This window comes from Balearica regulorum, chromosome 8, assembly GCF_011004875.1.
Source record: "Balearica regulorum gibbericeps isolate bBalReg1 chromosome 8, bBalReg1.pri, whole genome shotgun sequence".
In the NCBI taxonomy this organism is placed as follows: Eukaryota; Metazoa; Chordata; class Aves; order Gruiformes; family Gruidae; genus Balearica; species Balearica regulorum.
This window is the reverse complement of record NC_046191.1, coordinates 10,777,280-10,793,367: the sequence shown is the minus strand read 5'-3', so window position 1 is coordinate 10,793,367 and position 16,088 is coordinate 10,777,280. Positions and strand designations below refer to the sequence as shown.

General features: G+C 39.7%; 1 protein-coding gene across 5 annotated transcripts in view; it reads left to right on the top strand.

The window, feature by feature from the left end:
• MAST2 (microtubule associated serine/threonine kinase 2) overlaps positions 1 to 16,088 on the top strand; it is a 194,404-nt gene that overhangs the window by 160,324 nt on the left and 17,992 nt on the right. For all 5 annotated transcript variants that reach the window (XM_075759521.1, XM_075759522.1, XM_075759520.1 and 2 more), the window contains 9 exons: positions 4,394 to 4,526; positions 6,179 to 6,240; positions 6,894 to 6,979; positions 8,950 to 9,158; positions 10,545 to 10,683; positions 11,111 to 11,243; positions 12,627 to 12,792; positions 13,823 to 13,924; positions 15,524 to 15,646. In XM_075759521.1, the coding sequence (XP_075615636.1) occupies positions 4,394 to 4,526; positions 6,179 to 6,240; positions 6,894 to 6,979; positions 8,950 to 9,158; positions 10,545 to 10,683; positions 11,111 to 11,243; positions 12,627 to 12,792; positions 13,823 to 13,924; positions 15,524 to 15,646 (1,153 nt within the window). The remainder of the gene's footprint in view (positions 1 to 4,393; positions 4,527 to 6,178; positions 6,241 to 6,893; positions 6,980 to 8,949; positions 9,159 to 10,544; positions 10,684 to 11,110; positions 11,244 to 12,626; positions 12,793 to 13,822; positions 13,925 to 15,523; positions 15,647 to 16,088) is intronic.

Sequence of the window (16,088 nt, the reverse complement as noted above, 5' to 3'; positions counted from 1 at the left end):
GATTAAAGAAGTTGGCTAAATTAGGAATCTGTGGCTGGATATAGATGTACAGTTAATATTGAAGCACATTGCAGGTAGTGTGCACAGGGGTGACTTTTATCACTGGAATCACTAGAAGATAAATGAGTTTTGCAGAGCTGTCTTTGACAAAGTAGACAAGAGTGGTCTAACCTTGCCAATGATACCAGCTTTTGAAAATATCTGCTGAGGTACCAGTGAAAACACCAGCAGGGGTGTTGGAGGGTTCCCTTATTCCTCCTCCATGACTATCAGATGGACTGTTTTGCTGTGTACCCTATAACGCAAGGAAGACCATTGTCAGTGATGAATCATAGAACCATAGAATGGTTAAGGTTGGAAGGGACCTCAAAGACCATCTAGTTCCAACCCCCCTGCTGCGGGCAGGGGACACCCTTCCACTAGCCCAGGTTGCCCAAGCCCCATCCAACCTGGTCTTGAACGCTTCCAGGGATGGGGCATCCACAGCTTCTCTGGGCAACCTGTGCCAGTGCCTCACCACCCTCACAGGGAAGAATTTCTTTCTAACATCTAATCTAAATCTACCCTCTTTTAGCTTAAACCCATTACCCCTTGTCCTGTCACTACACTCCCTGATAAACAGTCCCTCACCATCTTTCCTGTAGGCTCCCTTTAGGTACTGGAAAGTCGCAATTAGCTCTCCCCAGAGCCTTCTCTTCTCCAGGCTGAACAATCCCAACTCTCTCAGCCTGTCCTCATAGGAGAGGTGCTCCAGCCCTCTGATCAGCTTCGTGGCCTCCTCTGGACTCCCTCCAACAGCTCGATGTCTTTCTTGTACTGGGGTCAGTACGTGAAGAAGTAGGCCACACAACTAGAAAGATAGATACCTATGCTTACTTATTCAAGAAGTATCCACTAGATTGCATTGAAAATTCTGAACACAACTCCATTCAGATTGGGAATTCTTTGGCTTTTAAAACTATTTTTGTGATTTAGAGGAGTTTTGTGACTCCAGTTATCTTCTAGCACTTGTTCAAAATACCCTTTGGAAGTGAAGACAATGAAGAAAGCAACTGAATTTAAGCTTATTGTCTTTATATTTGCTGTGTTCACCATTGTCATTTATACTTGTGTACACCCTACTAGTAACACATCATGTAGGAAGGCATGAAACCTCAGCAAGTTTTGTGAACCAATCTCTATACCTGCAAGCAGATCCTAACTCAAGCCAGCTTTTAGCTGTAAATCAATAGGTCCCCAGGTTCTTCCACTATCTTCTGCACCTGATATTCTGCACAGTTAGTGGGAGCAGGTGGAAGCTGTAAAATCGTGGAGATTTGAGTAATGAACTCCAAAGCATGTAGTGACAACCTTGACAATGCAGTGGCTAGGCTTCTGTGGTGGGTTGACCCTGGCTGGGGGCCCAGTGCCCACCAGAGCTGCTCTATCACTCCTCTCATTCACCAAACAGGAGAGAAAAAGTATAACAAAAAGCTTGTGGGTCAAGATAAGGACAAGGAGAGATCACTCACTAATTATTGTCACGAGCAAAACAGACTGAACTTAGAGAGGAAATTCATCTAATTTATTACTAAGCAAAACAGAGTAGAGGAATGAGGAATAAAACCAAATCTTAAAACACCTGCCCCCACCCTTCCTTTCTTCCCGGGCTCAACTTCACTCCCGGCTTCAACCTCCACCCCCCTTCAGCGGCACAGGGGGACGGGGAGTGGGGGTTACAGTCAGTTCATCACACTGTTTCTGCCACTTCTTCATCCTCAGGGGGAGGACTCCTCTCATCATCCCCTGCTCCAACATGGAATCCCTCTCGTGGGAGACAGTCGTTCATGAACTTCTCCAACGTGAGTCTCTCCCACGGGGTGCAGACCTTCAGGAGCAGATTGCTCCAGCGCAGGCTTCCCACGGGGTCACAGCCTCCTTCAGGTGCCTCTACCTGCTCCGGCGTGGGGTCCTCCACGGGCTGCAGGTGGAATCTCTACACCCCCTCATCCTTCCTCCATGGGCTGCAGGGGGACAGCCTGCTTCACCATGGTCTTCACCATGGGCTGCAGGGGGATCTCTGGTCTGGCGCCTGGAGCACCTCCTGCCCCTCCTTCTGCACTGACCTCGGTGGTTGCAGAGTTTCTTACATCTTCTCACTCCTCTCTGTGGCTGCAAAAGCTCTCACTAACTGTTTTTTTCCCTTCTTAAATATGTTATCACAGAGGCGCTGATTGGCTTGGCCTTGGCCAGCAGTGGGTCCGTCTTGGAGCTGGCTGGCATTGGCGCTATCAGACACAGGGGAACCTTCTAGCAGCTTCTTACAGAAGCCACCCCTGTAGTCCCCCCACTACCAAAACCTTGCCACACAAACCCAACACAACTTCAAAGCGTAAAAATAGTATTTGTATCTGTATCCTAGTCTTTCCTGTTTATTTAACCTGATTGCCTTTCTAGCAATTTTTTCCATATATGTATTTTATTCTGCTGACATGAAGACTTAAGTATTAATGTCCCTTTTATCCCTTAAAAGAACAAGATATATAGCAATGGATAGTCTATCATTTAAATAGCTTGAGAATTACATTTCTCTTTTTTTAACATTTTTTTTGGCAGTTTAACCTCTAGCTTCATTGTTTGTAAATTTGTAGACAAATATTCTAAGATTTAATATTGATGTTAATTTTAGTAACACAGGTCTTTCTTATTTCTTCCTTGTAAATGAAATAGCTGACCATATAGGCAGTGGTTGTGATGGTTGTGGTTGTTTTAATGGGAGTGAAGGCATTTAAGTATTTTAAACTTCAGTTATTTGGTTTCAGTCTTTGTATTACCAGTTGAACTGTGAAATGTTGATTTACGGACTGAGTCTCTGGGGCTTGAAGAAAATAATAATGTGTTTTGTGCATCACTGAAACCATCTTTTGGGAAAAAGTATGTAATTTATTCTTTTTTTTTTTTTTCCAGATTATTTTTCCATAGCATTTGCCTCTGCTTAGTAGGGATCGTTCTTCTCTGTTTAAGTAAAATGGTATTGAGATGATTCAATAAATCTACTAAAAGGAAGACAGAATTGGAATTTGTTTAATGTATTAATTTTTTATATGTTTGAATTTTTTGTCACCAGACTTTTTTTCTTCTGTCCTTCACTTGCCAATAAACAACCTACAGTTGTATCTTGAAGAGTCCTTCCTTGACTTCACCTTCCCTTTCAGTAGTGCAGTGCTGTTGACCGTCTCTCTGCCATGGTCCTCTCTGCTCTGGCTCCTGCTCTCTGCCAATTCTGGGGTAGCTGATGAATCCTTTTCCAGATTTTTCAGGAAGGAACGTACTTTCTTGCATTCTTGCTGTTGTTGGTGATAGCATGTATCTTAGCAGCATTGCTTAAAGCAATCAAGAAAAAGCGTATCTTTTCTCTGTTTCTCTAACCATTCAAATGTCTTTACGTCATCATATCTGTTTTTCTTGTTTGCAGTTCTGTGTTCTCTTTTCTCTTACACTGCTGAGCACACTCACGTCAGTTCTTTTCTGATGTCCTCACAGCTGTATGCTGTAACTCTTCCCCTTTTATCCTCTCATTTCACTAGAAAATTTTTGAAGTCTTGGCAAAGCTGCTCAATACTGGTGAAGTTTATAGGGGAGAGTTAAAGTTAACTAGTGAACTTGCTTTTAAGCAGAGTGCTCCTGCCTCCAAAAGCTTGTCTTTTATTTCCAACTATATCTCTTAGTCTAGTAAAAGAGATCACAGCTTCTTACAACCTTTTCTTGCCTTAGAGATCACATACACCAAGACAGAGTTAAGATGATCCTGTACTGTATCATACAAGAAATACTGCAGCAGTATTTATTGTATTGAAAGTGAAATCTTCTCTGCTGATGAAATAGCAATTGCTGTTTTATTAATAATTTTATTAGCAATTGCTGAGGTTGGGACAGTTACAGAATTGGGTTAGTATACAGTTTGATCAGAGGTGACATTTGAAAGCAGGAGAGGTTTATATTGGCTTAATTCACCTGTCAGAGGGAGGTGGGAGAAGGCGGCACCTCAGTCCTCGTCACAGACCTTTCCCTGGCCCATCTCAGTGTGACAAAACTGGGAGATGTTTCCACATTGTTGCTCTCAGTATCATGACCATATCATCCATAGTCCGGTTTTGGTTCCATATAAAGTCCCTATGGTCTTGTCATGTTTTGATTTGCAGAGCTAAGCCAGTGGACATCCAGCAGGCTGTAAATGTCTGTCATTTTTGCAGAGCAGCGTGGAATGCGTTGACATGCTCAATGTTTTGCATCACTGCTGAGCTCAGAGTTAACTTTGGATGTTTGTGAGGAATCTCTTATATGGGGGAGAAACCTTTTGTAATTGTAAAGCTGAATCATTTACCTCTCTGTCTCTCTCACCACCTTGCTGTAGGAGTTTGATCCTGAAGAGTTCTACCATTTGTTAGAAGCTGCAGAAGGCCATGCCAAGGAAGGGCAAGGAATTAAATGCGACATTCCTCGTTATATTATCAGCCAGCTGGGACTCACCAGGGATCCCCTGGAGGGTGAGAACTCATTTTGTACGCTCCAAACTGCCGAAAGGATAACCAGATCTCCTGGTCTCTACATAGCTGAAGGAGGCTTTTATTATATTGGTTTTATTTCTAGACCATTTTTCCTTATTTTCCTGTTTGCTGTCAAATTCTAGACTGTCTTTTCCAGCCCCATGTCTCAAAGGAGTGTTGCTGGGGTAAGGATCGCACATCAACAGTGACAGTTCTTTACTTACGATGTTAATAATGTCTCCCTGTATTATAGCTGAAACAATATTAGAAAATCGCTTTATGATTTAACTGTTTTCTCTGTGCTGTTGGACAATAGAAGTAAATTTACCCATTATTTTTCTGATCTGCCTGCCTGCTGATGGCCTGGTTGGAAAGTATCCTGTCATCCCACTTTGTTGTCCTCTCTGGGAAAAAGTCTATTTGTTGTGATTTTCCATGAGAAACCAGGACTAGTATGAATTTTTAGGTGGAGATGAGATTGTATTTTTACATCTTGCATAGCAACAAAGCCAAAGAGAGCAATTCTTTAGAAGACATAACAGCTTTTCTGCTAGGTGCCAGCATTGCATATGGTAAATTAAATATACTGTAAACGTACAGAGGCCCAGAAGATCCTAACTTTGGAATTTGTGAGTTAATATTTCTGTCTGGCACTTTGCTAGCCGAATCGCTTCTGCTATGACAAGTTTTACGAGCGTGCACAGCTTGCTCAGCAACAATAGAAAGTGTGACAGAGATTGGAGGTTACTGCAGAATATTTCAGCAATTGAACCGTACTTTTTGTTTTCTCAGGAGAGCATAATTTTAGCATAAATTAGTAGTCTGGATAGGACTAGTTTAACTTCTGCGGTGTTTACCGGAATGACAGTGACAGGTTGACTTCAAGTGAAGAGCTCTTCGGGAGAATTTCTACCAAAGATTGCTAAATGCAATTTAATAGCATTTGTTGAAATCTGACATTAAAGGGAAATTTCCTTTGATCCCTGTCATGGGAGAGAACCTTTCCATCACTAATTCCCCTTACTAAAGTCAAATTTTCTTTAGAAATGTGTGGAGATGTCAAGGTGCCTTATTTCTTTTCTATAAGGAGGGCACCCAGAAATGTCAATGATGTCTGCGCAGAGACTGGTAGCTAATGTAGAATTTAGTTTTGCAAAGTCTATAGCATCTCCTATGACAGCTGAGTAGCCTAATCTAACAGACTTTCTCCCAGTTTGCTGCTGCTCAGCCTTTTGCAGAATCAGACACATTTCATGGAGGGAGGTTTGAAATGTAATGTTTTTTCTTTACTGGAGTACAGAGGTGCCACCAGGCTGTATGCAGACATATATGCATGGAATAGATTTTAATATTAACTAGCTAGTGGTTTCCCCAAACTTGCATTTAATGCTTATTTAATGTTACAGAAACCACCTAGAATAAGTCAGACTGAAATGAGAACAATTAATTATATTCATCCTTATATAAAATACCGCCTACGGCTTAAAAGATGCTAAAGTTTTCACAGTATAATTGGGGTGACTTTTTACAGAGGGGGAAAAATGTCCTTCCTCATCTACAAGTACCTCTTAAAATCCTGTTTGTCTTGTATAAACAAAGAGAATAGTGTTTGATTGAGATCATTAGGAGTAATCTTTCTTCTTTCTTTTCAGAAATGGCCCAGCTGAATAGCTATGACAGCCCAGACACTCCTGAGACAGATGATTCAGTCGAGGTAAAGCAGTAATACACTCAGTCTAGCGCTTTTTTTTTCCTCTGGAAAGAAGTAGTCTACAGTAAAGAATTAATTATAACGCAGAGTAATTTTAATTTAAAAAAAAAATGCTGACATTTAAAAGCGTGTGTTAAAACTGGAGTGTATACAGTTATAAAAATGTGGAGATCTCTACACTGTGGTGGTGAAATGCTTAAAAGTTGCAAATAGTCATTATTGTCTAGTTTTGTTGATTAATTTTTTTTTTAGAGTTTGAAACAAAAATAATCTGGAGAAATTCTTCATATCTGCATTTGTAAAATGTGATGGGTATTGAAGAGAGTTGGCTTTAGTAATGGACTGTTGAAAATATTTAATTATATAACTCACTAGGTTTCAAAAATCCTTAGTTGTTTAGTTTATTGGTATTTTAAAAATGTAATGTTGGGGAAAGGCCTGAATCTTATAGTCCACTGATTGCGCTAATAATTGTGGGGGGAATCTGCAAGGGTCCTAGGGATACCGATGATTATCCTAGAGGTGAGGACTCCAGTGGTTTAGAAATGGATTGAGTTTGGGTGAATGCTGCTTAAAGAGCAAAAGGACAAAAAAGCGATGCATAGAATGAAGTCATTCCTGTTCCTGATTTCCATTTTCTTGTCTTCTTTCCCCAGAGCCGTGGAGCCTCTGTTCAGTCAAAGAAAACTCCATCTGAAGAAGAGTTCGAAACTATTAAACTGATCAGTAATGGTGCTTATGGGTAAGGCTTTTAGACTTTGCTTTAGAAGAAAATACCATTGTTGTCCTACCCAGGGAAGGCCTATAGAGAAGTTTGGCGAATGACTGTTTTTTGTTGGGTCCAAAGCGCAAATGAATTTTACTTGGGTCTTACAGAGGTTCCACACTTGTGATGTCTTCTGCATTCTTCTGGGAGATGCCATTTCTTGCACGTTTTGGGGGGTTCTTAGACAATAGCCCCTGTACCCGCACATAGTTCCTGGCTGTGGAGTCCTTACATAGCACTGAACTGACACACAGCTTCCAGCTCAGGAAAATTAGTTGCCCTACATTAAAGCTTTCAGACTCTGGTATTCCTAATCCCTCCTGTGGCACAAGTTTTCTGAAGCCCTTCCTTACTGTGACCTCAAGCCTATTTTTCCGGCGACTATTTCTGCACAGTTTCTTTATGGCAGGTAGGTAATATATAGAACTTCAGTACCTTAGCTTGAGATGACAAAAACATTTTCCCTAATATTGTCTCCAGGGAAAGTATTTTCACTTACTTTATTGTGAGATTTCCTAAGTAATAGTAAAACAATGTAGTTCAATGAGTCTGAGAAAATTATTGTGCACCCATTTCCTTACTGCTTATCAAGGCAGGGTGTATTTCCTTTCATGCTGTCAGGTTAAGTCCTGTGATTTGTACTTGTTCAAAGGCTAAACGAATGAGGGTAAAATTCTGTAGTGGCAGATATTACTGATGATTTATTGAAACATTGAGGGAGTAGTTTATGCTTTTCTATTCTTCCATGTATTTAGGTTATATATGTAATATGTGGCTTTTTGTGAGCACTTGAAATACTAAAAGAAATGCTAAAATTACATTGGGGCAAATCTACTATGAGACGTAATATAGTAAATGCTATTAGATTTTATTATCCTTTGAAGAATCCAGAATGAAGTCGGTTGGTTAAGATTTTAACTGCTCATACAAACCTATCCAGAATATTAAAGACGGTTCCTGACTCTGCAGTTCATAAATCCTTACCAGTGAAGTCATTAGGCTGTAACTGAAAAGCAGTGATATTCAGTAGGTCATAACAGCAAAACTTGAGCATGTGCTTGAGTGTTTTGTTGAAGTGGGTGCTTAGTTAACAGCAACTCATTTTTTAAATATTATATGTGGAAAAAATGTAAGCATATTTTTTAGTCAGTGAAGACACAATGGAGCATGTCGAAGAGCCATAATATTAGACGAGAAGATTTTATGTGTTTTTCAGTTGTATTTCTGCACAGTCTCCATGATTTAAATGTAACTTTTTAAAAATAGGAGAGGTAGAAGTTTTGCTGTTACTTGTATCTATCTTTATGCTGGGTGTATTTTATAGGCAGCTGCTGGTGAGACACAATACCACATTAAATGTAATACACTCCAGAGAAAAGGAAACAAGTACTGATTCAACAAGGCAGGCAAACTGGATGAAAATTTTATTTGCAAACTGTATTATTAATGTGCAGGAATCTGATGATCTGCAAATGTAGAAATGTAAGAGATACTTTACTGAAAGAAATCCACGGCAACAGTGTTGCATCAAATTAATTTTATGGAGCTTGGAAAGAAATTGTGCTGATTCCACACATTTCGGACAGTTTCTTAAGTGAAATGGTAACTGTAGTGTTGAAAAATACATGTGTCTCTGCAATGATGCTTAAGGAAGTTTGTGACATTTGTGTCTGAAATGCCTCCTTGTTAGTCACATCAGCGAAAATGCTGCTTAATTTAAGAAGGCAGAGTAGCTTTTGGAAGGAAGTTCCTTCATGGGGTTCCTTGTTTTCTAGGGGAGCTTGGCACTGAGATGGGATTTTATGGAGTCACAGATAAGTCTGTCAGGATCTATCCAAAGCAGTTACCATCACTATTTTTTTTTTTTTTTTAAACAAACAAACAAAATCCAACAAACCAGTTTGAACTGAAAATGGAACTTTTCCTCTTGGTATGTGGTTTTCTAGAGCGGTGTATTTGGTGCGACACAAGACCACCCGTCAACGTTTTGCCATGAAGAAGATCAACAAACAGAACCTAATTTTGAGAAACCAGATCCAGCAGGCTTTTGTAGAGAGAGATATCTTGACATTTGCTGAGAACCCCTTTGTGGTCAGCATGTTCTGCTCCTTTGAGACCAAGCGCCACCTGTGCATGGTTATGGAGTATGTGGAAGGTATGGTTGTCATTATCTACACCTGCAAAGGGACCTTAATAGGATGGATGCGTAGTGTGTATGCAGTGTGTCTCCTCATAAAGGATGATGTTTCTGAGTGATTTATAAGATGTGTACTTTTGGGTGTAATACTGATCAGTGCACTGCTCTGAACACAATAAACGGGAAGACCATCTCACGTGTGTACTAGTCCTTTTTTCACAGAAGGTGGGCTCCGTCAGCCCTGCAGTCACAGGGGAGGTCCTCCTTTCAGGGAGGAGTGCGTGTTCTGCTTGGGCTGAGCCAGAGAAATGAGTCATTCTACCGCTAGCACAGTGTAGCGTAAGGAGATATTCCGTTTGTGAATCCCTGTGACTAATACACCATGATTGTAGTGGAGCCGAGGAAACATAAAGCCACGTGTAGAAAACTGCTGGAGTCAGAAGTCGGCATGAACTTTCCAGTCCTCACTGGAAAGAGATCCTCCCGCTCTCCTGTGGGATGGCATGGCTAGATCCATAGCACGTTTGCTTGGCATTACAATTAGAAAAAGACAGTTAAGAAACATCACCAAGCAACACAGTCTTTGTTCTTTAGCAGCCTTTTTTAAAATACAGTGCTATTTTATGCTGGGGTTTTTTGTTTGTTTGTTTTGCTTATTCTTTGGAATATTGTTTGATTTTATTTTATTACTGTATCTTATTGTAAGCAATATATTTCCACTGGTGGATCAGATTAATTTCTTATGTCTGGCTTACTTGGCTGAATGTTTATAAGAAATAAGCTTACAGTTATTGTATCAGTGCTCTTTCAGATAAATTAGTAGAATGAAAACAGATGTATTGACATAACAAATTTTAAAATTAATTCCTATTTGCATGTAGAGATGAAGGTTGAATGAAATGTGTGGCCAGTGTTCCTTAAGAAGCTTGAATCAGGGGTCCACAGACTTAATTTCATGAGTACCACTGTGTCCAAAGGCATGGCTGCCTCTCCACGTCTAGGGAGAGCCAGTTAGTTGTTTACTTACTATTTTAAGAAGGTTGTATATCAGAAGTAGTATGTATCTCAGTGATGGAAAGCAAATAAATTTATAGGGAGGCCAAACAGTCATGGACTGCCCTTTCTTCAAGGCTTGCTTATGGTTTGGAAACGGCACCTGTACAGCTCTTGAGTAAGCATGCCCACCACACATGGATCTCAATTTTCCCAAGATTTTAATATTTATTTGAAGCTCAAGATGCAGTGTAGAGAGAGCTTTAGAATTCAGGCTAAATTCAGCTTTAGAATTCAGGAGAGAGACAGCGTTTAGGAAACTTTCTCTATTCTAGTATTGTAGACCTGTAGCTGTTCTTTCTTACTGATATTTGCCATTTCGCTGTGCCACATTTGCAACTTTTGTTCTAGGAGGTGATTGTGCTACACTTCTCAAGAACATTGGTGCCCTACCTGTTGATATGGCGAGGATGTATTTTGCTGAGACAGTTCTGGCGTTGGAGTACCTACACAATTATGGGATTGTTCACCGTGACCTAAAACCTGATAAGTAAGTCTTTAGCTACTCAGAAGCTGGAGGGAGAGCGCCAGTTCTTCAGGGGCTTTCTCCATAGGCAAGAGGACATGGAGGCTAGAGACAGTAGAGATCTTCAATGGCATCTGACATGTAGGAGATTTTGTGGAGTCTCTTGCTGCTGATGTACAACCAGATAGATACTGAGAAAGGGTGGGAATAACATCTTCTGATATTATCTCAAAGCTGTTGCTACACTAATGAAATTATGGCAGAAGGTAGTCTCATTCCTAGCTGCCTTGGCAGCTCTGTGATATTCAGTTGCATTGGAGGTTCCTTTCAGGTGTTTGATGGGAACATAACACTGAGAACTTGCTTAGCATTATCTTTGTGTTCTTTTTTAAAATTGTTTTTGGGAAACAATTAATTGAATGTTGGATTATTTTGCTTCTTTTTCTTCCAGTCTCCTGATAACTTCCATGGGTCACATTAAACTAACAGACTTTGGACTATCTAAAATTGGATTAATGAGTCTTACAACTAATCTTTACGAAGGACACATTGAGAAGGATACCAGGGAATTCTTGGACAAGCAGGTAAGCTGAAAAATTTTGTCTGTTGATATGGGATCATATGCAGGATCCTGTCTCGGGATAGAATCGGGGTTTGTAGCGCTCCCTCTCTGCATCAACGCTGTGCTGTGCATTGTGGAATGGGAGGAAAAGATACGAGTCCATTCTCACGTTTGTGCCTAAACTGGTGTTGTTTGCTATTTCAACTTCTTGTTTTGGAGTGATGCACTTCAGCTCTTTGTTTAGGACATTGAAAGTGTGTCTCAGGCAGCAGTGCAGGTGTGAACAAAAGTTGATTTATGGATGTAACACAGATTTTGCTGGAAGGTTGTTCTACAGTCTCCCCCTTCTGGTGCTTAGAAAGTTTATGGCAAGTTCCTATATATTTCTTCTTGTAATTGTGTCTGATGTCTTAAACATTGATTTTTATCCCAATGATAATTACTAAGGGTCTTTTTGTCTCCTTAGCCTTCATTTTGCTAGGCTTAACCAGCTAAGTTCTTTTAGATGACAAGATAGATTTTCCTTTGATGAATGAATAGCTCTTCCATACACCTCTTTCAGCTTGAGCTGATATTTCCTGGGCATAGTTGACAGGAACTATACTGTTCTGGATGCAGGCTCACCAGTGCCTTGTATAATGGGATTAAAAAATACTTCTCTTTTCTGGCAATACTTAGGATCACAGCTGAATTTTCTCTTTTAGCTGTGCCAAGTGTTAATTCATAATCATCCTGGGGTATTATCTTCCTTTCCTTCTGAGTAATGATGTTTTTTCTAGCAGGAACTCTCTCTGGTCACTAGATCATGGTCTTGTACTTTGCAGTGTTATATTTTTTTACGACTATTTTGTAATTGTTGCTGCTTCTAAGCCCGAGGCAACCTAGATCTCCCAACGCGATTTCCTTAGCCATTGTCTGTGCCAGCTATACCTCCCAAGTTTAAACGCTGAAGTGTGTAATCATGCTGTGCTGCTAATTCTGCATCTGTGAGACTGAATTCTGCTAGCGCAGAGTTGTGAGAGGTTTGTCAGAACTCAGTTCCTGATCGCTATAGCTGTGCCAGTAGACATCCATCAAGCAGACAGACCTACACACACGGAATATGCATTTTTCCCATATGCTTTACGTGCACCAAAGAACTACTTAGCTGGCATGTCCACACTAGGAACATTTCATAGTATGTGATACCATTTCTGTGCAGGTAATGTGTTCCTCGAATATAGAGTCTTGCTCCGTGGAAGTAGTTCACAGCATAAAGCAGTTAGTGGCAAAACATTAACTTCCTTGTAAAGCTCTGAGGAGGAAAGAAAAGAAAGGAAAAAACCAAACCAACAAACCAAACTTAAGCTTTGATGTGAATTTGGCAATTTGTAGGTTTATTACTTTCTTGTGTGTTTCTCTTGAGGTCTGTGGGACTCCAGAATACATTGCACCAGAAGTGATCCTGCGCCAGGGCTATGGGAAGCCCGTGGACTGGTGGGCCATGGGGGTTATCCTGTACGAGTTTCTAGTTGGCTGCGTTCCTTTCTTTGGGGACACGCCTGAAGAGCTGTTTGGACAAGTGATCAGTGGTATGTTTCTGTTCTGGTTCTGAAGGGGTTTCAAAGCGTGCTATGAAGTAAAACCTTGAAAATATTGAGGATACACAGTTTAGTCAGGAAAGACTAGGTAAAAAATAATGGGTTTTAATTTTAAAATATTTATCTTTCTATGTCAAAGTAGCATCCATCCGATTCCAGCTATCAAAAGTTACTGAGTTGCTTAACATCTTGCTAGATAGTTCTGTCATTGTACATGGTGTGGGAGTCAGGCAAATCCTTGTGGGATTGGGGATTTTTCTGTTCTGCCTTTTAACTTAAATAATGGACAATATGAAAGGAGCAGCTGCCAACTGGTCTAATTCAGTCTGATTTTGGTTATTGCTTCTGTAGGTGCAAATGGCAGTCAATTAGTAATTGTTGTATAAATGAAATAAAAAGGAAATTCTAAGCAAAACACATTGAAGGTGTTGTACTCAGTACCTTCAAGTCTTGTGGCTTTTTAAACTCATCTCCTGCTTGGAGCTGGACAAATGATTGCTTTGTGTTCTCTCAGTGAATATGCCAGTGAAAACATTTCCTATTGGGAATGCTTTCTGAAACAGTAAATTTTTAACACACTTGGCAAATGTGCTTTGTAAAAAGCAAATTTCAGCAAAGAACTAATATGATGCATGAAATTGTTACCTGTGAATTGTTCTCTCTGTTCCAAGTATAACGAGTGTGGAATGTGTGGGCACCAGATACAGCTGCAGTATTGTCGGTGTCATTGTTTATGGATTGTCATGGAAGTCCCATTTCATACTTTATTAATAGAGTTCTTAATGCTTTTTTTCTCCACAAGCACTACTTGGATTGACAGCAGCTTTAGCTGACGCTGAATTTTATGCATTTTGGAAAATGTCAATGCTTGAATTATATTAAGTATGCAAGCTGCTGAATTCAAGGTATTTACGATTCTGGGGCAATACTGAGCACTGCGTTTTACAGTATAGGAATGTGAATGGTTATTCAAATTGGTCGTGAAGCTAGTAGAAAACATAAAGTCTCTTTATGTCCCCAGATGAAATTGCCTGGCCAGAAGGTGACGATGCACTGCCACCAGATGCCCAGGACCTCATTTCTAAGCTTCTCCGCCAAAATCCTCTGGAAAGAATGGGAACAGGTAGGAACCTTGTACGTAGGAAAGTACTAGCCGGAGGTGGGAAAAGAAGCTACCTTGCCAGTGATGCACACCCACCCATGTTGAAAAATGCTCATCTAGAGCTGGGAAACAGTTTATACTGGGTTCAATGAATCCCGTGTGATGAAGCTCCGAGAATTAGTGTAGATTGTACATGAGTCAGACAGATATGACTGTCTTGTTTGGGAAACAAGAAAGGAGCACCGTCAGCTCGGCAACATAACTTCTCAAATTTACGCTGTTCTGTTAAAGGCTTGAGGGTTGTGTCTCCATTTGAACCGTGTAGAATCAGATTTCTTTGAAGTTCTCTTTGACTAGGGGCTTAATCCCCTGTATGAATGTGAACTCCTGGGTATAATAAAATAAATGAAAACTTTCCCATTCCTAGATGCCTGCACTGTAGAATTCTCCAAACGTACAACAAAGTCTCTTTGGCAAAGTCAGATGTGTTTGTCAATCTTTCTGTATATAATGTCAAATTTAAAGTTTTACAAGACAACACTTCTCATTTCCTGATAGTAAACAACCATAAATAATATCTAGCTATGCTCTTGTTTTAAAATAATTTGTGCAACACTGTGGCTTCACGGCGCAGGTTGTCTGTTTCATTGATTTGATTTATTTAATTTTCAATTGGAAACTACACTTTAAGGATAAAATAAAACCTAAATATATAACAATTCCAAAAGGCACATGTATTCAGCAGACTTAACACATATCCACACAAGGGTCATGAATAGATCATGAATTAATAATAATATCAGATGGTTTTCACATGTTCTTCTTTACTTCAAATCCAGGTACTTGAAAGATGTTGCTGTCATGGAAAAGATGTAGAGTTTCTTGCCTTATAAAATGAGTTGATGAACTGATTTTTTTGATTTCTTATATACCTGTAATGCTGAGACTGCTGTTCCACTTGGCATCTCGCAGTGCCACTGGCATTCAGCAAACCTTTTATCTCTTTTTCTCTGCTATTCTCTTTTTTAAAAAGACAGTAACATCTTTTATGAATATTAATTTCATTTGAAAGAAAATGCACATACTAGTAGACAGATAGTCCTTACTTTCCTCTTCTGGGTACCCAAGCTTCTGAGGTGAATAACAAAAGATAGTAATTCAGGAAGATATGTAAGCTCCTGCCTTGTTTTAAGCACATGGATGAGTTTATTCATGAGAGTGGAGCCACTCACCTGCTAAGTACCTTTCTGAGTTTCCTCTCTTTATTTAGCTATGAACAAGATGGTATTTAGAGTTTGGAAATTTTAAATGAAGATGATAATTAGGTCTTACATTCCACAGCAAGTTGCAAGATTAACAGCAGATGCTGTATTGCAGCCAGTTTAGTCATGTGTTGTCATTAAATAGGAAGAGGAGGTGGGAAGGAGGAAATCTTATTCAGATTTTTTCCTGTGTCACCACTTTGGTAAAAGGATAAATTGTTTCTCAAAATTTCTGGAAGATTTGTGACTTAAATGTACTCGAGTATATTCTTTTAGGCTCTTGATATTTTTAGGGTTTGTTTTTCTTATTATGCAAATGCTGAAAGAAATACTCTGCAATAAAAGACTCTTATTTCAGGTAGTGCCTTTGAAGTGAAACAACATCGGTTCTTTAAAGATTTGGACTGGAATGGATTACTTCGGCAGAAAGCTGAATTCATCCCACAGTTAGAATCTGAGGATGACACAAGCTATTTTGACAGTAAGAACAAAGATTCAGCGTAAATGGCATCATATTTTTCGTGCATATTTCATTTTTTGAATTGTTAGGGATAAGTCATTGTTAGAAATTGAATAAAACACTTGATGGAAATTGCTTTAAAAAGTTTCTGTTGAATGCCAAGTAAGGTTTCTTTGAAAGCAAATGAATTTTAAATGAAAAAATGTTGCTGGTGAAGTCAGTTGGCCTTTCACTGGTGCCCGTGGTCCTGCCAGCCGTGGCCCTGCAGTGAGAGGAGCTGCGGTTGTTATGCTGATTTTATTACAGTACTTCCAAAGCATTCAGTATATCCAACTTCCATGAGTTTTTGAGCAATATTATCTTTCCCTAGTGACCGTTTTCAGCCAAGAAATGTTTTTTTTAAAAAAAAAATCAAGGAAAACCCAAAGCTTGAAGACAAGTATGTAGGGAAAATTCTTTAGAG